We start from the raw sequence: 16,794 nt of genomic DNA on the forward strand, positions 1-16,794 counted from the left end.
CACCTTGATGAAGTTTATGTCTCCACTACAATATTAACAGCACAGCACAGCACACAATATTACCATAAAATAGCAAGCCTATGAAAATACGTGAAATAAAGCAGAGAACTACTAAACCTCAATTGCAAATTCTAAGGGTGCCGTGAACAAAACCAAATTTGCATTTTGCCAACCCTTTTTTTCTCTCTTTATTTCACCAAGATGTAACTGGGATGTTCAAAACGCTACAAATGAGGAATAAAACTACCAATTCTCCTCCTTAAAATAAAAGGTTAAGCTTGCAATTATACGACTTTGGCATATCATTTTGCGCAATTACTAATTAACTACGATCCCCGATCACAGAATGCAGAAGTAGTGATTTTCTTCCTCAAGAGCTGCGCCTGCTTCAAGTTCTGCCACAGGAGGGAGGAAAAAAAAACCCCACAGGGCAGGCGAACCTGTGCCCGTGGGGTGGCGGGGGGGGGACAAGGAACGGTGGAAACGGTACTTTGGAGAAAACCATCCCGCAACGCGGATTTCAGCACCCGGCCGGGACGGGGGGGTCCCGCAACGCCCCCTCCCCGCGGCGGCATCGCCGTTTTGGGAAAGTGGGAGAAACAAAGCCGCCGCCCTCCCTCTCCCCCGCGTCCCCCCTCCCCTCCCGCCGGAGCTGCCCCACACCCGCCGCACCGGCCGCGGGGGCTGGCAGCGAGGTCGCACCGCCCCCCCCCCCCCCCCCCGCCCCGCGGAAGGAAGAGCCGGGACTGGGGCAGCGCGGGGGGCTCTGCCCGCCGCCCCGCACCGCGCCGCCCCGCACCGCGGCAGCGCCACTCACCCAGCCGCGCCGCGCCGCGCCGAACCGCGCCGAACCGAACCGAACCCCGCCGGTGTGCGGGCCCGCCGCGGCGGCCGCAGGTGCCGCGGAGGAGGAAGCGGGGGCGGGCGGCGCTGGCGAGCCAACCGGGGCCCGGCGCGGCGCCGTGAGTCACCAGCGGCCGCGCAGGGCGGCCGGGCGGCTGGTATAAGAGCGCCGCGGGGACACCCTCCCCCCGTGCGTGTCGCCGTCTCCCTCCTCTCCTCCTCGCCTCTCCGACCGCCGCGCCTGCCCGCCCGCCCTCCTCTCTGTCTCCGTCCCCGGCGTGGCGATGCGGTCGGACCGGCGGCGCGGAGAGCCCAGTGCCGCGGGTGGCGGCGGCCCCGATGTCGGTGCGGGGCGGCGGGCGGTCCCGGGCTGCTGGGCGCTGTGGCTGCTGCTCGCCCTCAGCTGCCTGTGTGCCGCCGCCGATGGTGAGTGTGGGGCCCGGGGGGGCGGGGAGAGGGGGGCTGGGGGGCGCTGCCGCCCCCTGCAATAATTTCTTCACCCACCACCCTTTAATTTTTTTTTTCCCTTTTTTTTTCCTTTTTTTTTTTCGGTCTCTCAGGCCTCCGCTGCGCCGGGGCAGGGGGGAGCGGGGCTCCGCGAAAACGGGCGAGCTTCTCGCGGATGGGGGCTGGGGGGGTACGGCAGGGCGCTGCCGCCGGGGTCTGCCCCGCCGCCCCCTTTTCGTCGCGGGAGGCGCCGCCTTCCCCGCCGGGCCCCGGGCGGCCCCAGGCGCCGGTGAAGGTGGGCCAGAGCCCCTGCCCGGCCGGCCCCCACCCCCCCGCGCCCGGGAGCACCTCACCCGGCAGAGACCCGGGTGCGGCGGGAGGGTTTGATTTTTTTTTTTTTAAATTATTATTTATTTATTTATTTTCCTGGGCGCTGCCTGGTGTTGAGGGTAGGGTCTGCATGGCCAGCGAGGGGGACGGGGAGAACTGGGGCGATGTCGTGGGGGAAGGAAGAGGAGCCCCTGGAAAGCCTGCGGCGTGAAAGGTGCTGTCAAACTACTGTGCAACTTCGGCTTTGTGGCATCCAGCGGCACTGGCACGGCTGTAGTTCAGGGCCACCGGTTACCACCGTAAGGGATCTCCACCTGGTGGCAAGGTTGAGCCTTGCCAGCGCCGGGTCCCCCCTGGCGGGCTGGGCTCTCGCTGGTAGCGCTGCTGCTGGCGAGCTCCAGGGTTGCCTCCCAGCGCTGAAACTGTCACCCTCGTGGCAGAGGGACCTGCGCATTAAGCCCGTTGGATGGTCGATTAAAAATATTTTCCTCTTGAGTGGAATTAGTAATCAACTGGCTGAGTCCTTTCCTTCTTCAGGAACTGAGCTCCAGGCTGCCCATCTAGGTGGGAGGCGGGCATTTGATGTCTGCATTGTTGTATGGCTTTTAATCTCCTGACTAGTGGCCCAAAGTGTCAGATACTGGCTATGTTGGCAAAGTGTTCTTAAAGGTAGTTGGACTTTGTAGTCGTAGCTGTGTGCAGTAGTTCAGGCACTGGATCTATCTGGAAGAGCCCAGGCGGGGGATTGTTGTTTCCAGTCCCCCTACAAGGAGGAAGAGGAGAAATGTCTGCCCAGTCACTCCTCAGTTTGCAGTCGTGTAGGTTACCCCCATGTCCAGCCTACAACAGACATGATTAAACAGCTGTAGTATGAAGGAGCAAGCAGGCTGGCACTGAAACTACTAGTGTACTGTGGTCAGAAATCATAACAAGAGATATGCAGTGGAGGGTGACTCTAGCCCACCAAGTCAGTCTGATTCTTCCCTCAATTTGAGTTTGTGGCCCCACCAGCTCTCTTCTACTAGTAGTTGCAATTGCCAGGATCTGGGGGGAGTCTAAGCTAGTTCCTGTATAAGCTCTCCCAAGATTTCCCAATCAGTGTTGCAAGCTTTTCTGGGACTTGGTGTCAGATGACAGTACACAAGTGTCACATGTTTGAGGCTGCACAGATAAGTAATATGACAACTCGCTTAAGGGGCCGAGACACACTGTGACAGCAGAGATATGGAGGAAGCTAGTTTAACTTGGGTAGTCATTGTAACTGTGCTCCTTCACCCTGGGCGCATTGCTGCTTATGAGCTAACTTCTATTAAGTAGTTACCTGGGGAACAGTAACATAATATGTGTTAGCAGTCACAGCCTGTGAAGTTGCTGGTTCTCTCCATCTTCCGCTGAAGCCTTGTCCCAAGGAGGAGAAAAGGTGTACAGGTGATTCCAGTGTATGAGTAGCACATGAAGAGAAGCTTTGAATTAGCATCTGATTGAAAAATCATTAACTGTCTAGGGACTGAAGTTGCAACTGAGGAGGTTTGACTCTGTTGCTTGAAGTAGCTGTGGATTGGACTGGTAGTGTCATGACTAAATGGTTACCTGTCATTGAAGAACTGTGCTTGGTGTGAGACGGGAGACCACAGTTAGTTACTGGCTGGAGTCTTAACCGGGGCTCACTCCAGGCGGCCTTTGGAGTTTGACAGACATCTTCAGGAGTAGCAACAGATGATGACCTTTACCTTTGTGCACCTGTGTGTGTGTTAGGTGCTGTCAGTTCTTTACTTGTTTGTGGGTTCACAAAAGTAGTAGCTCTGACATTTCACTTGGCATCAGCTGCAGCAGTGATGATACTTTATTGGAATGGCTGCTGGTAAGGGTTGTCTTTGTAGAGTTATAGCTGTTAACTGCAAGCTCAGTTACTGTTTCATTTAGCCTTCTGTGTAGCTTCCCTGTAGCATTTGGTCAAAGTGATGTTATGTTTGTAAGTCACAATGTACTAGTCAGTCTTAGCAAGCCTTTTCTGGTTATTCTAGCTTGAAATAGTGTAACTAAGGACTGTGGAGTTATTTTGGGATCTCCTGAGTGGCAGGCTTAGTCTAATATCTCTAGTATGCTATTTTGGGAAAGGTTGACTGCACTCCGACAGCCTGGATGAGAATATCTCAAAACTTGCGGGAGTCAGTTGTTGCATATTTTAGGTGGTAGTACAGTAATAACTGGAATAGCGTGTGACCAGGGCTTGCAAGCAGAAGGCTACCTCTCTTAGAGGTTGCTGGACAACAAGGTGATATCAGGCTTAAAACAAACTGATAGCTGTGGCTTCTGCACCCTCTCTAAGCTGGCTGGGGTGTGCCTCCTAGCACAGGGCAAGCTACTTGTTTGATAGCTCTTGACCAAATAGTAGTAGCTTCCTGAAAAGGAAAGGAGGGACAGAAATACAGAGCACATGAGTTGATGTTCACTTTTTTGTCAGTCTTTGAACACAATTCCTATGAAACAAGTTGTTACGGCTTTACTCTGACTGACCAGTGAGCTGGTGTTTTACTCAACCAGTAAGGCTGCTAAAACATTAGCAGAGCTCAATAAGCTGTTGTTTCAATTCCTTTACTTTTGGCATGAATTTACGTGGAACACTCAGCAGGTAAAATCGCTCATGTTGTCCTTGCTTGTACTCTGTCCAGGATTTGCCACTGCCTAGTGCTTGATGGCTGAATAGCTTCTTTCCACTTGGAAACTGTCTTGCATTTTGCGTGTTGTACACAGAAGATATAAAATAACAAGTAATGTTCCACTAAAATTTGATGCCCTTTGTGAGCCCTGGTATGCCAAGACAATGCACTGCCACTAAATGATGCAATAAACCAAGGAGGAGCAGGAGTCTTGCATCATGCTGTAGACATGTGCAGCCAATACCAATGCGTGAGCTAACGTGCTTGCCTGCATTACATGCATTACATGGAACAGCTCTGGCTTAGCAGCTGAAGAAGCAGGCTGCTGCTTTTAGTGACAGTTATAACACAGCTTCAAGACAAAGTAGGTTCCCTTGAGGGATGGGGTCATACGGTTTCAGAGCTGAAGATACTCTGGAAAATGCCCTCCAGCTCTAAGCATCATGCAGAAAGCAGTACCTTACTCAAGCATACTAACAAATCAAGACTGTTAACAGTGGTGAAACAACAGACTTAATTCCAGAAGGAAGTGATAATTTATCTTGCTCTCTTAGCATCACACTTGATCTAGCTTTAATGAGCAAGATCCAGATAAGTAATCACACTTCTTCTTGTGTATACTAAGGAATGTCTCTGTGTGCTGTTGTTTGAAGTGTAACTAAAATCATTATAACTTGTTGTTCAGCTACAGAGCAGATATCTAAGCTATCTTTACAGACATCTTGGGGATTCTGTTGTAATGTGTCGGCAGCAGAGTACTCAAATGCTAATGCAGCTTGATGTTAGTCAAGTCTAAACTCACTTTGCTTGAAGTTTGAAGAGTTTTGAGGATGCAATGCTGGGTGCTAGACAGCAGAAGTTACTGTGTGCATGCACTCCTCTGCCTGGCAAACTTGACCCTGCCTTGAAAAGGAAAACTCGTGAAGAAGAACCTGTTTTCTGGCAGGTGGACTGTCACAGTGCTTAAGCTCTGCACTTGTACTCTGAAGGAAAGCTTCTGGCTGTATTTTAATGATCGAGTAATGTCACTACAAAGACTTGGAGTTCAGGTCTGGTTTTGTGCTGGTGTTACACTGTTTATTAAGCTGGGTAACTTCTTGGTCAGCAGTGGGGGGGAAAGCAAGAAAGTATTGCTAAACAGTATCAGAGCTTATGTTCCTTTTTCTATTGAAGGTGCCAGAGCAAAATGTGAGGAATCCCAATTCCAGTGTAGTAATGGACGCTGTATTCCTTTACTCTGGAAATGTGATGGTGATGAAGACTGTTCAGATGGCAGTGATGAGAAAGCTTGTGGTAAGTAATCAAAAGAAATAATACCTCTGTAGTAGTACTTGCTAGTTGGCGGTGCTAGTTGCTAAGCCTAGCTTTAGCTGCCAGCTCTTGCTTTAAGCAGACATGGAGGTTCAGATAGATGACTAGAGGTACTTTAGAGAAGAGGCGAAATGGACTCAATATCCAATGCTGGTGTGTTTGAACTGCCAGTCTGCTCAAGCAGACCTAAACTGTTACCTTAGGGTTACATAGTACCATGCTTCTGTAATGACAAATCAAATGCCCTGATAATAAACTCAGAGTTCAAAATCTGAATATTAATATCAATAGACCTTACTTTAACCCAAGTGTGTTAAAAGCAGCAGCTATTCTAGAAGCATGGTCTCCCTTACAAATAGCAGTCCTTCAGTGCCTGCTTATAGGAAGATAAATGTTTCTCTATGCACAGTATAACTCTCTGGGAAGTGTTAAATAGCGCTGCCATTAGACTGGTGGAAGATGACACCAGACATCCAAGAACTAAGGATGGTGCCTCGCTTTCCTAGGGCAAGGCAGCTTGTCTCTAGCTGCAACCAACAAGCTAAGCTCTGGTCTGTCGTTCTCCCTTGCAGTGAAGAAGACATGTGCTGAATCTGATTTTGTGTGCGTCAGTGGTCAGTGCGTCCCTAACAGATGGCAGTGTGATGGGGATCCAGACTGTGAGGATGGGTCTGACGAGAGTGCTGAACTGTGCCGTAAGTGAGCCTGGCTTGTCGGTGCAGGCAAGCCTGCGGAGAGTAGCATTTTGACTTCTTGCCTGTTTGCAGCCCGGCTCTCCTCCTAGAAGAAGGATGAACGTATTGTCTTGGAGAGCACCTTCCTAAGTGCTAGCTTGGTTTTGGCCACATCGGGGTCTTGACAAGACTTTTTACTACTAACTCTCCCCACTACTGAGTGGGGAGACTCTGTATTTGCACCTGGTAACAGATAGCAAGTACAAGGTTTTACTGACAGTCAGAAGCACCAAGCACAACACAGCAGGCCTCACCATTACTGTGGTTTGTTCACCAAGTGATCACTGTCCTCAAAGACAACTACTTTGGAAGATAACCAGAGCTAGTGTAGGAACTGAAGGACTGACTACATGTTGGGAGGTGGGAAGCAGAAGTGCAGAGGCTTGACTGGGAGGTCTCACAGTTAGCAGCCCCAGTCTTAAGTGTGGTAACTAATCAAGGGATATAGATCTGTGAAGCTTCATTTCCTTGTGTCATTAGGATCCACACTGAGGAATACTTCAGCCCCAAGTCCTACTGCACTTTGGCGTTACTCCTGCCTACTACTATGTGTTAATAGCTCAATCTTCTACAGTGTAACTGGTGTGCAATCACAAAACTATGGCTACACAGATACTCTTAAAATACTAATCTATTGGGAGCTGGAAGCATCCTTTTTTACCGAACACTACAAACTAGTGTAACCTCTTCCATGATGGAGCTATCAACTTAGATGGATCCTGGCATCTAATTAACTGCAACTCTGTCCAGAGCTGAAGCCTTTCAGTCTCAACTTTCAGGACAACTGCTAAAACCCAAGATCAGTAGCTCTTAAACTTTAGAACTCTTAAATTCAACTTAAACTTTTTTCAATAGATATGAGAACATGCCGAGTAAATGAAATCAGCTGTGGTCCTCAGTCAACCCAGTGTATCCCAGTGTCCTGGAAATGTGATGGTGAAAAAGACTGTGACAGTGGAGAAGATGAAGAGAATTGTGGTAAGGGAAGAAACAGTGGCTGCATAACTCTATTTGAAATTGACTTGTCTGTAAAGGAGCTAGCTGTGCAGTATACCTGGGAAGACAAATTTCTCATAGTATCAATATCTCCTTCAACCTACATTCATCTTGTATTGCAGCCCGCTTAACAAAGCGGACTTGCTCTAACACTCCTCTGTCCTGCTAACTTAAGAACTACAGCAATATAAGCTATACAACATCTATCTTTGGTCTCTGGCTAATTTTGGCAGTAGTCATAGGTTTAGTCACATGTCAGGCAAACCATCAGAACTTGTTCTCCGCAGAGTTTCTCAACAGGTAACTCTAGTTGCTGCTTACATTAACAAATGGTCTCCTAAAAACGTAGTAGTGACTTGTAGCCAAGGGCACAGCTGATCTGCTTTAAAGCCCTATCCTGGAGTATTCTGTGCGCTTGTCTGAAAGTGCAGACTAGGGAAGCTAGGTTTCAGGTGCTGGGGGGCAACTTCAGGCTGGTACACAAGTGAAGCTGCCACTGTTAGAGTGCAGCATTCCTGGCTTGTTCTAATGAACTTGCATACATATGAGTTGGCTGCGGTGTCCTGAGATGAATTTGCTGTTACCAAAGCCACAGGGCTGGCTTCTGTCAGAGCCACCTTACTTGGACGGACTAATGAGACACAGATCTGCAGACTTCTGGTATGTGCCTGTGGAGTTGCTGCCTTATTCAGCAAGCAAAAGCCTTAATCTGCAAGTAAATCTATGGGCAGCATTTCTAATGAAGCTGATAAAACTATCAGCCTAGGCATACTGAGCTGCTAGCTACATTGCTATTAAACCAGCATAATTTGTACTGGCATAAATTGTGTGGATGTGCTTAATACCACAGGATCAACTGGTGCAAGATCTTGATCTGTTATCCCCAGTGATCTAGGCAAATGGACCACTGCTGTCCTGGGGACCAGCACAAAACACTTCAATTTCAAACTATAGTGCATGCTGACCATCTGGCTACCTTAATCTTAGTCTGTACTCTAGAGTTAGCAATTCTCTTACCTTCTGTCTCTGGTTCACAGGGTTTGAGCCTATTTTCTGAAAGGCTCTCACTCTGAAGCAGAACAGCCTAGCTGCTTCAGAAGGAGGTTACTTTCACGTAGTAACTTAAAACTGATACCTCTCACTCATAACATCCAAAGGCAAGGAGGACAGTCTGTGTGATGCCCAGGTGTCTTGTAGGTGGTCAGTTAGGCTCTCCTAGAGCCTTATACAGGATGCTGACCTTCTGTAAGCTAACAGCTGAAGAACCTGCAAAGCAAAATACCTTCATACAAGAGTCTGACACCTTGTGATAATCTGCTAATCTGTCTTACTCCTGTTACTCCAGGCAATGTGACTTGTAGTCCAGCAGAGTTCACATGCAGCAGCGGGCAATGTATTTCCAAGAGCTTTGTCTGCAACGGTCAAGATGACTGCAGCGATGGCAGTGACGAGCTGGAGTGTGCACCTCCTACCTGTGGAGTTCATGAGTTCCAGTGCAAGAGCTCCACTTGCATCCCCATCAGCTGGGTGTGTGATGATGATGCTGACTGCTCTGACCATTCAGATGAATCTCTAGAGCAATGTGGCCGCCAGCCTGCACCTCCTGTGAAGTGCTCTGCCAGTGAGGTGCAATGTGGCTCAGGTGAATGTATCCACAAAAAGTGGCGCTGTGACGGGGATCCTGACTGCAAGGATGGAAGTGATGAAATCAACTGCCGTAAGTTAACTTGGTCATTCTCTAGGAGGTGCTGGTTGGCTCCTGTTTTATTTTCTTTCCTTCATCAGACCTCAGGAGTTTAAGTCTGTAATGGCTGTGTCCGCAGCTTCTCGGACCTGCAGACCAGACCAGTTCAGATGTGAAGATGGTAACTGCGTCCATGGGAGTAGGCAGTGCAATGGTGTGAGAGACTGTCTGGATGGCACTGATGAAGCAAGCTGTAACAATGGTAAGTGTGGAACTAAGCAAGAATAAAGTCTTTGCAGAATATCTGTTGAAGCTGCTAGTTGTCTTCATAATCTTCACTATCTCAGTTATTCAGTGCTCTGGACCTGGCAAATTCAAGTGCAGAAGTGGAGAATGCATAGATATCAATAAAGTGTGTAACCAGCAGAGAGACTGCAAGGACTGGAGTGATGAGCCCCTAAAGGAGTGTAGTAAGTGAACAAACTCATTGCACAATGCTGACCACTAGACATACTTGGATACAGCCTCTGAGCTGTCAGATGTCAGTCTGGAATGCCCATCTGCACTTCCTTGGTGGCAAACAGACAACCAAGAGCATCCTAGTCAGTAGGCTAGTTTTATCCTAGCCAAACTGGCTGTTGGGATGACTTCTCCATGGGCAGAAGGCACTCAAAGGCATTAGGAACTCTGAAACTTCCAGGAGCCTTAATCTTTATCTGTTGCTGCCAACTTGTAACACAAGTAACATGCTGATAGTGTAAATTTGAGGAGGGTCTCACACATGTGCCTTCAAGTGCCAGAGTGGTTTATCAGATGTGGCAGGCATCATTAGAAAATGACTGGGTATCTGGTAAAGCACCCTAAGACTTTAAGATTAAATATGTGTGCTGTCTCAGAAGTGGATAATTCTTCTCTTCTAGATATAAATGAATGTCTGGTGAACAATGGTGGATGCTCTCATATCTGCAGAGATCTCGTTATTGGCTATGAATGTGACTGTCCAGCTGGGTTTGAGCTTATAGACAGGAGAACCTGTGGAGGCAAGTATCAAGTAGGTTAACGTGGACCCTTCTGAGGGTGTTGGAGATAAGAACAAATTAAATTGTTGTCTTCACAGATATCGATGAATGCCAGAACCCTGGTATCTGTAGTCAAATCTGTATCAACCTGAAAGGGGGCTACAAATGTGAATGTAGCCGTGGCTATCAGATGGATCTTGCTACTGGAGTGTGCAAGGCAGTTGGTGAGTATTGGCATAAGACTTCTATATCCCTGCTTTAAAATGAGGTAGCAAGTGATGTACAGTTTATGCTATTCTGGTTTTGATACTAGTTGTGCTGTGTGAACACTCCTAACACTTTGAATGATGTCATGGTACAGTACTTAAAGTTGCCTGACATAAAACTTCTTGTGTCTGCTCCCTGGGCAGGAGGACCCTCCCTGTCAAGGGGCGGAGGGAGGAAAGGATGAGGTGTGGTACAGCCAAGATCTCTGTCAGGATCCACTAGCAAGTGTGGAATGGCAAATACTAAACATGATGACTCTTAAAACTTGCCATAAAATAACAGTATGTGACTGCATGTCTAGAAGTACAGGTAACACTTACACTCTTTCCACAGGGAAAGAACCGTGTCTAATTTTCACCAACCGCCGGGATATCAGGAAGATCGGTCTTGAGAGGAAAGAATACATTCAGCTAGTAGAGCAGCTAAGAAACACTGTAGCTCTAGATGCTGATATTGCTGAGCAAAAGCTTTACTGGGCTGACTTCAGCCAAAAAGCGATCTTCAGGTAAATGGACTCAGCTTCTGAACCCTCGTGTGCCCCCCTAAACCATCTCACATTTTACCCAAGGTAATTCTCTAGGCTCTAGTGATGAGAACTAGGTTTCTGATGTCCTAAAGACAAAGTACAGTAGGTGCAAGTCCCCACAACTAGCAATGTGTATGCTTATTGCACATCCTAGTAACTGCTGCTACAATTGTACAAAAGGTGCTCTGTGGAAAGTCACGAGTGCATCTTCTACGTTGTCTGACATGTGCAGTATTTGCTGAGGCATGCCAGGTGGTAATATTTGGAGGAAGGGGTTGAAAGCAAGCAATTCTTGTCTTCCAGTGCCTCTATTGATACCCGTGATAAAGTTGGAACACACATCAGAATCCTGGACAACATACACAGCCCTGCTGGAATTGCCGTTGACTGGGTTTATAAGAACATCTACTGGTCTGACTCAACTGCAAAGACCATTTCAGTGGCTAGCCTAGATGGCACAAAAAGAAAGGTTTTGTTTCTCTCTGAGCTGAGAGAGCCAGCTTCTATTGCTGTAGATCCTCTCTCTGGGTGAGTATTTGTCCTAGTTCTCTTAAAAGAGCGGACCTACCAGCTACTCCATGTCCTGATAACTGACTTAGGTAGCCTTTGTTAGTTATTGGTCATAACTAAGAGTGATACTACGGAGTACTATAGTGCATCATACAACATAAATTCTGCTTCACAGCTTTATGTACTGGTCAGACTGGGGTGAGCCAGCAAAAATTGAAAAAGCAGGAATGAATGGATTTGACAGACAGCAGCTTGTGACAACAGAAATCCAGTGGCCTAATGGAATTGCTCTAGGTATGTTGAACTTGTCTCTGTGCCAGAGGTATTCTGGAGCTTTAGCAATTTGTTTGCTACAAAAGCCAAGGTCATCCTTCAGAGAACTATTTTCAGCTTCTGAGAATGGGAATTTCCTGTGTGCCTGGAGACACTGCAACAGGTACAGATAGCACTTCTCAGATACTGAAATGGTAATTTTTCTTGCACTGCTCTATACTATAGTTGAGGCACAGGCCACTTAGGCAGCACTGCAGCAGCCTTCTGTATCCTGGTGTGGTAAGAAACTAGAGCAACACTACAACTGTTCTCGAACCTGTGGGTATTTCACCTTTTGCAGGAGGCTTTGGAGGTTTTTTCCATGTAGATAGTAAATATGTTCGGGTTTTTTTCCTCCTAGATCTTGTAAAAAGCCGTCTGTACTGGCTTGATTCCAAACTACATATGCTGTCAAGTGTGGACTTGAATGGCCAGGACCGTAGAATTGTGCTGAAGTCTCATATGTTCCTTCCTCATCCTCTTGCTCTAACAATATTTGAGGTAAGAATGACTTCCTCTAGTAACTGTCAAAGAGCCTCTTCTTGATAGTAGGAGGCTAGCAGTTATGGTGCTGATAGAAACACAGAGGTAATGGGATGCAATTATTATGTCTTCTAGGACCGTGTGTACTGGATTGATGGAGAGAATGAGGCAGTCTATGGTGCCAACAAATTTACTGGATCTGAGTTGGTTACCCTAGTGAACAACCTTAATGATGCACAGGACATCATTGTGTATCATGAACTCGTTCAGCCTTCAGGTAACTCTAACACAGTTTATAGTTATGCCAATGCATAAGAAGCTGCTTGGGTGGTGGCAAGGTGGCAAATGGTATCACCCCCCTGTATAGTTGTCTGCTTCACCTCTAGTGAGAGTGCTTGGTGCCTTCTAAAATAGGCACCCCCACTGGGGTTGAGAGAAGGTCTAGTTGCAGTTGGTCTCTCTTAGGCAGAGCAGGTACAAATCTGTAACGTGCAGAGGCAAGTAACTCTACTAGAGCAATTGTTAAGCAAATAATGTTGCTGTACCCCTGCAATATGAAGGCTCACTCCTGTCAATTGCTGTACCAACAGGCAGGAACTGGTGTGAAGAGAACATGGCAAATGGAGGCTGTAGCTACCTGTGCCTGCCTGCTCCTCAGATAAATGAACATTCTCCAAAGTACACTTGCGCGTGTCCTGTTGGATACTTCTTGAAGGAGGATGGTCTGAGATGTGCCGGTATGGTAACATGACTGAAGTCTCCTCCAGGGTGGATGGGGAAGGAGTAGGGGTACTGAATCTGTTGGAAGCAAATATGGTAGTATAGGCTCAGAGCTTTGCATGAGTTAATCTGATGTAATTAGTCTTGGAGGGGGTGGTCTTCTAGCATGTATTAAGCTGACCCTCAGAGTCTGCAGGTGCTGTTCAAAGTCCATGCTTGGTGTCTGCATCATCATCATTTGCAACAAGACCTGTACCTCCATGGCTTTCTGCAGATAGCAAGAACGCGCACAAAATATACTGATTGCCTTTCTTATAAAACAAGGGGTATAAACTGACATGACTCTACAGTGTATAAATACAATGTTGAGAAGCTGGTAGGCTAATCTTGCTGGCCAAGGAAGTTTGTTTGGACCTCCTTTCATGGTCCAAACAAACATGCTACTGCAATTACCCTGAGGACTGACTCTATGGCACACTTGTTTGTCCAGTGGAGTGGAACTAGAAACACCAAGGTGCCACTTACTATATTGCATGTTGATTCTGACTGCCACAGTTAGAGCACCGTATGCAAGGACGCTGTCCTCAGCTGGCTGCTCTAAAGGGTTGCTATAGGTATCAAAGACTGTACCTAACCAGTAAACTTGTGGAACTAAAATCTCACTCGGAAAACCTGATGTGAAGGATGGGGTAGCTTACTGTTGTCATGGCTCTAAATACCTGTAATTCATGCCTGATGAACTGTCTAGGCTTGGTTTTGGAAGTATTTTTGATCAAAAACCCTCAACAGAGGCTGTGCTAGTGAAATAACTAATATCAGTGTTTCCAGTAAAGCTAACAAGCTGCATGATCATTCTGCCATCTGCTAAACATTCACTACCATGGCTTTCATAGCTAAGCTATTGCAGAACTTCAGGATTAACTGGGTTCTTGATCTATAATTAGTTTCAGGTACTGGAACAACTGTGGCTTACACTGAGGCTAAAGATACCAGCACAACAGAAAAATCTCCAACTCTTGGACTAGTTCCTGGAGGTACTGGTCCCAATAACTCAGACTGCTAAACATTAGAGAAATTAAATGCAAACTGACCCACTAGCCTACTTGAAGTTTTCTCCTTTGCATGCAAGTAGAGAACACAGGCCATGTCATGTGTGTAGTACAAGCACAACAGCTACAGCATAAACAAGTGTTAGTTCACTTACAATAGTGTGGAACCTGTATGTTTCACAAAATCTCAGGAATGCTCAGAGAAAGAAAGCAATAAAAGTAGCATTTTACTAATACAGGATGAAGCCTGTTAGGCAGTTCTTGCAGTGTATTACTGAGAAGCTAATATGTGATAGCACCTTCTGGGCTTGGAAAGTGCTTGCATCTGACAAAGTCTGCCAGCCTATCAGTAAGCAAGCTTACTACTTCAAATTCTCGTGCAGAATTCAACATCAGTGGTACAGCATCTGCAACACCTGCCTCTAGAGGAACATCAGCAGCTTGGACTGTCCTTCCTGTCTGTAAGTACAACATTCACTAGCCTTTGGGACCCTTTGTGGTGGGGCAAGCCACCCGTAGTCAGGAGCTTGACTTGACCCTACTCCTTACTTGCAATCTGCTTCTCTCCCTAAAGTATTGCTGGTGGTGGCCGCAGTCGCTGGCTACTTCATGTGGCGTAACTGGCAGCACAAGAACATGAAGAGCATGAATTTTGATAATCCTGTCTACCTGAAAACTACAGAAGAGGACCTCACAATTGATATTGGAAGACACAGTGCTTCAGTAGGACACACCTACCCTGCAGTAAGTAAACCTATTGACATGTCTGAGGCTCCAGGTTAATCCTCAGAGCAGATATAAAGACTGCTGAATGATACCTGACTTGAGTTTAGGAGAGGGCTTTGCTGTTGACAGCTGCAGCCAAACCACTGGGCTGAATCAGCTGAGAACTTGCCCTTTTAATCGGGGTTAAAGTTCTAGTAGGCAACTACTGTCCTGTACCTGGGATGGGGCAATCAACATGGCCACTAGCCTGCAGAACTAGCCCCTGTTTCAAACTGCTGTGTAGTGATGATATGCATTGTTTTTTATCTTTATGAGTACAGTTGGAGCTAACTTGTCCTTATTTTGTACAGATATCTGTTGTAAGCACAGATGATGATATGTTGTGAGCACTGGATCAGCGATCACTTCCAGTTTACTTGTGTTTTACACTCTTTGGGGATAGTAACCAGGTTTGTGGCTGAAGGACTTCCTCCATTCTTGGAAGAAAGAAGATACTTTCTGTATGTATGGAACACATATGTAAATAGCTATTTTATACAGATTAACAACAAACTCTGTAAATACCTGTCCACAACAATTCAGCTTTTAGTGGTTACCATTTTATCAGTAACCCTTGGATTGGTCAGTCAGTAACACCACTGACCAAATATAAAGCACTTTCCATAGAAAGCCATATTCCAGCCACAACTTGTAACAGCTGTACATATGTGTATAGGACACTTGTAAATATTATTCCTGGAAAATCACTGTCAAGCACTTTGAAATACTTCAAATGTAAATTACTGTACACTGTCTTTTTCAATGATTGGGGCAATGGCAATAGGAAAAAACGGGTTACTATGATTGCCAAAAATTTGTAGACAGAAGTAATTTTGTATGTGTGATTGAAACAATCTTCTCTGTTACCTCTTAGAGGTATACAGATATGAATGCTCTTTAAGAAACTACTGTAAACCTTAATTCAAGAGGGGAAAAATAATAAAAATTAAGCAATTACAGTATTGGTCTCCATTATTATGCTAGCACTGAAGTAAAACATAGTATCTCCTAAGTTGGAAACTTCAGTGGGCTACACTAGTACTGCCAGCTTAAGTATTTCTTAAGTTATTTCAGCAGTACCCCTAGACTGCTAAGACAGTACTGATCTGCCAGGTGACTGAGGTTTGTATTTAAGACTGACACTCTGCAGGGTACTGGACTGAATGAGTCTCCTTTCATAGGAGTCCAGCTGGACTCCTAAGTTAGGATTGACTGGCTAAAAATTACTCAACTACTACTGCAAGCTCCTAAGAGGTGGCATTGACAGAGATGCTACGTTGGAGACAGGTCAAAGCATTGTCTGCCAGGATGTTACACACATGTCTGAAGGATGTTATGCGCAAGCTCACAGTGGTGTCAGTCTGTTAGCAGTTACTCTTCATGGCCATGCCAGTGCAAGTTGGGTCTTGGTAGCTGCTACACCTGTATAGAGGAATAGCAGAGCTGTGACTCGGCAGCTAATCATGGCAGCCTGCTCCTGCAGTCTTGGTGCCAAAAAGCCCCTGCTGCTACACGTGTAATGAGAGATGTCCCCTGCAATGAGCATCAGTGAGCTAGTGTCTTCTGCCCTGTGGCAACTCAATTCATTGTAATTGCTCTAAACTACAGATCACTTGAAGTGCTGTGGCCTTTCTCTTGGGTGACCACGGGAGTGAAAAATAAATTGTACAACGGTTCTGGGCCCAGGAAGGTGATATTCATCTGTTAGTACGATACTATTTGAGTGCTCATTTCAGTAGCACCAAGTAGTTCCTTATCCACTGTACAAATTTAGCTCATTCATGCAATAGAGAAGGATTAAGACAGAATTAACTTTGCAGGTTCCGTGGTCATCAGGCGTTTTGCTCTGTGATCAAGTTTGGAGTAAAGAAAGAAGAAGCTTTTAATCTTTATGCATAACTACTTGGTAGTCTTCAACTGAGTGAAAGGTAGCTTCCCTACCTGTTAGTAGTTTCCTTAATGACAGATCATTTTTGTGGGGTAAAATTGTGGTTTCTCCCCTGATGCTGCAGGAATTTGGCCTTGAGTTGGCACCCCATAACTACTGTAGCAGGAGGTGCTACTTTACCGTTGTGCCTGCTGCTTCACTGCTCCTTCCCCCTTCAAGGTGAAGAAGAAATTACTTCTGATTGGATGCA

General features: G+C 46.5%; 1 protein-coding gene across 3 annotated transcripts; it reads left to right on the plus strand.

Moving 5' to 3' along the window:
* Positions 1-954: 954 nt before the first annotated feature.
* Positions 955-15,615, plus strand: VLDLR (very low density lipoprotein receptor). 3 transcript variants are annotated; one of them, XM_074569278.1, is made up of 19 exons: positions 965-1,269; positions 5,454-5,573; positions 6,164-6,286; positions 7,181-7,303; positions 8,667-9,038; positions 9,145-9,267; positions 9,353-9,475; positions 9,926-10,045; positions 10,123-10,248; positions 10,625-10,796; positions 11,121-11,345; positions 11,503-11,621; positions 12,001-12,140; positions 12,258-12,399; positions 12,713-12,859; positions 13,787-13,876; positions 14,275-14,352; positions 14,466-14,635; positions 14,968-15,615. In XM_074569278.1, the coding sequence occupies exons 1-19, from the start codon at positions 1,128-1,130 to the stop codon at positions 15,001-15,003; spliced, it is 2,691 nt and encodes an 896-aa protein (XP_074425379.1). In that variant the 5' UTR covers positions 965-1,127; the 3' UTR covers positions 15,004-15,615. The 3 variants fall into 3 exon arrangements, with proteins under 3 accessions (XP_074425380.1, XP_074425379.1, XP_074425377.1); XM_074569279.1 differs by lacking the exon at positions 13,787-13,876 and having other exon boundaries at positions 955-1,269; XM_074569276.1 differs by lacking the exon at positions 965-1,269 and having other exon boundaries at positions 5,303-5,573.
* The last annotated feature ends 1,179 nt before the right edge of the window (positions 15,616-16,794 follow it).

Source organism: Larus michahellis, chromosome Z, assembly GCF_964199755.1.
Source record: "Larus michahellis chromosome Z, bLarMic1.1, whole genome shotgun sequence".
NCBI lineage: Eukaryota > Metazoa > Chordata > Aves > Charadriiformes > Laridae > Larus > Larus michahellis.

What these genes read in the sequence shown, in the direction of transcription:
- VLDLR (XM_074569276.1), top strand. Translation starts at nt 5,303, where the DNA reads ATGTCACTACAAAGACTTGGAGTTCAGGTCTGGTTTTGTGCTGGTGTT. An exon ending in AGAAGATGAAGAGAATTGTG is followed by an intron (nt 7,304 to 8,666) that starts GTAAGGGAAGAA and finishes CTGTTACTCCAG; the next exon opens with GCAATGTGACTTGTAGTCCA. An exon ending in GCTGTAGATCCTCTCTCTGG is followed by an intron (nt 11,346 to 11,502) that starts GTGAGTATTTGT and finishes TCTGCTTCACAG; the next exon opens with CTTTATGTACTGGTCAGACT.